The 6,563-nt window shown below is 57.0% G+C and overlaps 1 protein-coding gene across 2 annotated transcripts; it reads right to left on the reverse strand.

Moving 5' to 3' along the window:
• Positions 1–1,133: 1,133 nt before the first annotated feature.
• Positions 1,134–5,830, reverse strand: LOC111140994 (receptor accessory protein 2). 2 transcript variants are annotated; one of them, XM_022493296.1, is made up of 8 exons: positions 5,799–5,830; positions 3,924–3,996; positions 3,558–3,634; positions 2,317–2,437; positions 1,964–2,077; positions 1,501–1,642; positions 1,276–1,406; positions 1,134–1,202 (listed from the first exon to the last, which is right to left on the reverse strand). In XM_022493296.1, the coding sequence occupies exons 1-8, from the start codon at positions 5,828–5,830 to the stop codon at positions 1,134–1,136; spliced, it is 759 nt and encodes a 252-aa protein (XP_022349004.1). The 2 variants fall into 2 exon arrangements, with proteins under 2 accessions (XP_022349004.1, XP_022349003.1); XM_022493295.1 differs by having other exon boundaries at positions 1,501–1,648.
• Between the last annotated feature and the right edge of the window lie 733 nt (positions 5,831–6,563).

Raw genomic sequence — 6,563 nt, forward strand, 5'->3', positions numbered from 1 at the left:
AGCACAGAAGCTGAAACGCATGAGGTGCCAGAATTCGGTTTATTGGCTCATCCAGGGCCAAAGGTCCAATGGGCACCCTCTTTCCACAGAATTGGAAGCCTTTTGGCTCCTAAATTTTTTTTTCTTCACACACTTCTCCTGGCCCTGACTGAAGCCACGGCAGAAGCAGGGGTAAAGTGTGGGGGCAAAGGCTGGGCTCCTAAGAGTCTGCTCACGTGGGGCCCAGTTTGCTTGGCACAGGAAGAGGGCTCTGAGGGAAAGGAAGATGAGCCCCCAGGTGAAGAGGAAAGGAGCTGGCTCAGCAGGGGCCTCTACAGTGGGCGCTGAGGCAGAGGAGCCCAGCACAGGGGCAGGGCAGGAAGGGGAGGAGGTGAAAGGCTATCAAGGGCGGAGGAGGAGGTAAGTGGCCCTCAGAATCCCATCCTCTCAGGGCAGTCTGAGAGTAGGAAAGAAGGCCGACAGCAGGGAGGGGCTTGCGGTGGGGGGTGGTAGCTGCTGGCAGGAAAGTCCTTTACCCAAACCCCCCCCAGCCCTAGACCCAGAAATACACACACACCCACACACACTCACACGCACACCCCCAGAACCCCACTTCTTTTTAGTGGAGACATATAGCACACAGCCCTACCCAGTACCCCCAACTGCAGCTCTGGCCTGGCCATCCTGGTCCTTCAAACACACATTAAGGCCTGAGCTCTTGCCCAGGTTCTCTGAAGCCTTCTCCACTCCTTCCTGGTCTCCCAGGTGCCTTCGGGCCCATCTCTGGTCATTCTGGGCTGTGAGTACCCCCCCACCCCCACCCCAGAGAGAGCAGTGGGGGCATGTTAGGACCTCAGAAAAGGGAATGGCCATGGTCTTCAGCAAGGCACTGGGTGGGTGGGGACAGGACTGGAGCAGGGAGAATAGCAATTTGGCTCTATGGAGCCCCCACCTCCTTGGGTGGCTCAGTCCTCAGCAACTCCTCCAGCCGCTACCCTCCACCCCCACAGCAGGGCTTCCCTCCTCTTTTCCAAGCCCCTCCAGAGGAGTGGTCACTGGGCAGGCAGCCATCGGAGGGGACCTGGGGCCTGAGACACATGGGCTACTGGCACAGTGTGGAGCAGGGGCTCTGCAGCCTGTGGGGCGTCAGGACCTCAAGCCAAGTCACCCCCGCCAGAGGTCTTCTTCTTGGGCCGGGTCTTCAGTGTCTTGGAAGCCAGTGGCTGTAGAGGGAGAGAGGATGTCAGAGGGCTCATCCTAGGCTCACAGCCCCGCCCCATGTCCGCAAGCTCTCACCTCAGCTTTGGGCACTTTTTTGACGGGTTTGACCCGCTTAGGGGCCTTGTCTCCCATATCATCTTCAGAGGTCTCTGTTCGGGGATCTGCCTGGTTCGTGCTAGACCTTAAACTCAGTGCAGGGTCATCTCCTGCTTTGGGGGAGCAAAGGAAAGCAGAGGTCTGGCGGCTCTCCCGCCTAGCCTCCATCCCTCTGGCCCTCCCAGCCTGGAGCCCTGCCTGTACCTAAGTCCTCGATGGTGTCCAGGAGGCTGCCGGGGCTGGATCGGAGCCGGCTGTCAGGCCCCTGCAGGGGCAGCGCATCATCATCCCGAATCAGGGTCAGGTCCTGCATGCTGAAGCTCCGGAGCTTCTCTGATAGCACCCCCTGGCCCTAGGGTCACCACCACGCACCGGGAGAACCGGAGGAAGGGGCGGGGTGGAGAGAGAGGTCACCATGGAGCACGAGCAGCCCCCAAGCTCAGTGTTTTCCCCACACTGTCCTCACCCTGTCCTACAGCAGCACGGACAGGGTGGCGTTGCCACACACCATCCCTTTGGACAGATGAGGAATCTGGCCTGGGGAGTGGAAATCACACAGTCCGGGGCTGGCAGAGCTCCAAGGACAGGGTAAACAAAAAGGGGCTTGGCCAGGGGCATGAAACAGGCAAGGTGGAGTCCTGGGAGCCTGGGTCTGCCCCCATCTCACCTTGGCAGCAGCTGTGACCGCGGCATTGGCAGCCAGGTTCAGGCCCCTCTTGCCCACCCTCATCATGGTCTCATAGCTCTTGTCTCGGGCCTGGGTGATGTACTCGTCGATCTCCTGAGGGGTTGGAGGGGAAGGAGCGGGAGGTGAGGGGTGGGCCCCACTGGCCAGGCCCTGCCCTGCCCTTGTTCACACCCGGACAAAGGCACATAGCCTGCTCCAGGAGGCCAGGACCCTGGCAGATCACTTCAGGTTCTGGGCACCCACAGGGAGAGCCACAAATGTACACAGCTACAGGCACTAGGGCTGCCTTGGCCTGGGGCAGGTGAGGAAGTCAGCTGAGAGTGGGGGCAAACCTTCTCCTTGTTGGACAGTGTAGGGTGCACGAACTTGCGGTAGAGCACACTGGAGCCCTTGGTGTAAGGGGAGAGCAGCCATATCACAAAGGCGATCTTGAGCTCAAAGTAGAAGGGGAACCTGTTGGTGGGAGAGAGGCAAGTGGTAGAGCCTGGGATAGGGACTCAGGGGGTGAGCTGATCCCCTGCAAGACCTTGGCTAGACCTCACCCCTTAGTGCACTGGGGTCCCCACGTGGCTCGGGTGACTGGGCATTTCTCATCTCCAGGAGAATGGGAGGCTCAGCTGAGACTCCAAGGGGTTGGTGAGAAGTGCCCCCGCCAAGAATTAACCACCCCCCCCAACCCCCGGCAGTGGCTCTCTGCACACTTTACTCTTAGAGTTCCAGGCATCTTATTCTGACAGAAGATTCCTACTCCTCTGTCCTGGGTCTGCTCCTGGGTCTTCACACCCTTGTCTTCCTGACCTCCCCCCTAATGAGGAAGACTCCCGTCCCTTGCTGTCATGACATGCCTCTTGCTTTTAAGGATTGTTGTCCATTCCCTGGCTCCTTTTCCTTAGGCCACAGACTCCTGCACATCTCCTACATCCTCACAAAGCTTTTTGCTTTGTTTGTGTCGAGAAGCATATATGCTCACTGTCCTCAATTTCTAACCCATTATTCTTTCCTAATCTGACCCCACTCAACTTCTGCTAAAACTGTTTTTCTCAAAGGCCACTGGTCCTTACAATCTACAAAGGCAGTTATCTTTTTTCCTCTACCTCTCCATAAAACTCTCTTCTCTTTGTCTTACAATATTCTGTGCTGTTAGTCCTCTCTTCCAAGAGGCATGTGCTCACCCAATAAACATTTTTTGAGCTCCCGCTATGAATATACATATAGGCAATTAAGACATTCTCTGTCCTCCAAGTGCTCTCGTAACACAGTCTAGTAAGTAGTGCTTTGAAATACCAGCATTGGAACTTTACAAGACTGAATCCTATTTTACAAGCAGGGAAACTGAGACCTACAAAACTATAACCTGCATTCTATGGGGGGTGCTTTGGCTGCCACCAGAAAGAAAGGTGGGGGCTCTGTCTCTTATTCTACTTATCAAGCCAGGCCTATGTCAGGGAGGGTGGATATTCAGGACCCCATGGGACTGTGGGGGGGCTCCACCCCGGCTCTCAATCTTCGGTTGGCTGGTGGGGTAGTCTAAACCCTGACCTTGGGGTGCAGGGGTGGGGATGCTGGACCTCACCAGGAAAGCACAATATCCGTGAGCGTCTCAGCCGTGGTGAAGAAGGCAAAGACGATCCAGTACATCATCCATTTCACCTGAAGGCACAGAGGGTAGTGTCAGCTGGGGTCTCAGGGGAACACTCAGGAGCCCCTGTCTGATGCCAACTATGCTGGAGGTGTGGTGGAGAAGGGACACTCAGGATCTCAACTTTGCCTGTGGATCCCACCAGGCCTGGGGGAAAGGAACACAAAGGAACCTTCTGGAAGCAGGGTCTCCTTAGTGCTGAGGCATTGGTACAAAATCACCCTGTCTGTAATGTGACCCATGGTCCTCCCCTATCTCTGCCATGTGGGTTGAATGGGAGATGAAGTGTCACAAACTCACATATTCCTTCACGTTTTTTGTCTTCACGGCCTTGTAGGAAGAATAGGCTGGGTACAAGGTGCCAAAGATGAGCCTAGGGAGGCAGGCAGGGTTACTGGTCCCCTCGGCCAAGAGCAGTGGCCTCTCCCTCCCAGCTCTGCATCAGTCAGTCCCTGGGTAGGTAAGGGGAGAAGGACAGAACTCCAGAGTGCCACATTGGCTGGACTGATGAATTCAGATCAGTGGTTATGGTCAAAGTAGCTCAGCCTTGGGTAATACACAAGTGTAGAGGCCTCCGGATGGTTAGGGTGATGCCTTTTCCCCTTTATTGTTCAGGTCTTCTCCAACCCCTTAAGTGAAGAAAGACCCAGAGGCCAGAGGGTCCAATGTGGTCTCTTTAGCCATGATTGCTGGTTATGCATAAACATATCATGGAGAGTGTGTGTGGGGGGTCCGGTCACCACCACAGGTGTCTTCCTTCTCCAGATATGGTGCTCACTCATACCTATCTGCCCTTAACCTCTACTTCCCTGTCTCAGAGCCAGGCTGGGAAGAGCCAGGTCTGTAAGGGAATGTGATACCGCCTAACAGGGCCCTCTATGTGGGCAGGAGGACCTAGAGGGGCAAAAAGGTTTATTACCTCATGTAAGCAGCCTTGGAACCAAGCTCAAGGGAGTGGGAGGGCTGGGCTGGAGACTGGCTGGAGTACAACCTGGTAGTGACCCCACTGGAGACCACATAAAGGGCACAGGTGAGGGAATAAGAGGAATGATGCCCCAGGGAGCTCATCCAGGTAAGAGAGAAGCAGCCACTCTGAAGGCCACAGGGAGGCACAAGGCCCAAGATTCCCTCTGGGGTGGGATGGGGGAGGAAGAAGGGAGATCCTGGTAGGTCTAGAGGGAGCCAGAACACAAGCATCTAACAGAACTGAGTGGGAAGAAGGCAAGAGGGAGGGAACCCTGGGCTGTCAGTCCCTCACAGTGGAGGCTGAGGGACAGGGTCCTGAGCCGGGACAGGGTTAGCTGAGGCCCAGGCAGAGCCCCTCCCAGGTCCAGCTCCTTGACAATGTGTGGGTAATGCCTGTTCTCACAGGAACCTGCCTCATAGAACAGGACATTTCCGAACTGACCTGTGGAGATGGGGTGGGGGTGGACTCCACAAGGACAAAGTGTGGGGTGTGGGAGCAGCCTTCCCTCCTGGGGCCCGGGGGAGGAGGCAGGGACGTAGCTCCACACTGTGGCTGGCCTGGAATGAAGGCCACCTAACGCAGTCCTCTCTGTGCCTTTCACAAATCCAGGCTGAACACACATATCCTCTCCCGGTTCCCTCCCACACTTTGTCCTCCCGGGATCTCTGCTTCCCAATACCCAGACGTCCTCCCTGGGGGGATTCTAGCGCAAGTGCTCTCATCTCCAGTGTCCTGATAGTGGAGAGGGTAGAGGCCAAGGCTGCTAGCTATGGCCCCAAGCTATGGAATGAAGAGGCCTTGCTTTGCTCTCCACTCTGCCATTAGCTCTCTCCCCGCAGGGGGATGAGGGCCCAGGTCTGAGTTGCCCCTCAGCGGACATCTGCTAGGTGGGGGAGGGGATATGCCACCTCCCTTCATAAATCAGGCCACGCTGCCCAGCCCTAGGATGAGGGAGGGCAAAGGAGCAAGAAAATTAAAAATAAAGGGATGAGAAGCCGGGCGTGCTATGGCTTCTCTAATATGCCCCGCACCGGTCCTAGGTCCTACACCCCATGTCTTGTCTCCGGGGACCCCAAATAGGGACGATGTGCCTTAGGTGACTGTTGTATGAAGCCACGGAGCGGTCCATCCAGGGCTTCAACACACCCCTCACCCCACAACCTTATTCCCCCTCCCCCTCCCAGCCAGCCGCGCCCCGCCGCACTCACACCACCAGGCGGGAGATGATCCAGGACACCATGGCGGAGCCGGGCGGGGCGAGGGCCGGGGGAACCCGCCCGGGCCGAGGATGCAGGTGCCGGAGGTCGGGTGGTGGCAGCGGCGACAGCAGGAGCCGCAGTAGCAGCAGCAGCCGCAGCCGCAGCAGCAGCAGCAGCCGCCGCGGGGGCCGCGGAGCGCCGAGCAGCCGCGGTTAAAGGGGAGGTCCCTGCCGCAGCGGCGGGCGGTGGGCGGTGGCGGCTCTTAAAGGGGAGGCCCCGGCGGCGGTGGCGGCGGCGGCAGCGCGCCCCCCTGCACCTGCTACCACCGGGCATGCGCCTTTGACCCTCAGCACCCTGCCGTCCTCTAAACGCTTGTTCCTCTTTCTTGGATTCCAAGCCCTGGTTTGAGGTCCTCACAGGCCTTCAGGTTCCATCCTGACATCCTAATCCCCAGATCCTAGCCCTCCTGCCTTGACCACACCAGGCTGAAAAGGCTTAAACATCCCCGGAGGAATGACTTATTGAGTGCTTACTAACGGCCAGGCCCTGAGGTAAGAGCTTTACCCGCATTATTTCACGGAATCCTATCATTCCACATGACAGAGGTTAGAATTATCCTCATTTTGAAGATAAGGAAATGGGATGCTTAGGGAAGTTCAGTAATTTGCCAAGGTCACAAAACCACTAAGTCATGCTGCTAAGATGTAACCCATAAAATCTACTTTAGTCAGGCCACTTCTCCCAACTGCTGACCAGCAAACTGTCCTCCCCCAT

This window comes from Enhydra lutris, unplaced genomic scaffold, assembly GCF_002288905.1.
Source record: "Enhydra lutris kenyoni isolate GAN:26980312 unplaced genomic scaffold, ASM228890v2 scaffoldscaffold5, whole genome shotgun sequence".
Taxonomy (NCBI): Eukaryota; Metazoa; Chordata; class Mammalia; order Carnivora; family Mustelidae; genus Enhydra; species Enhydra lutris.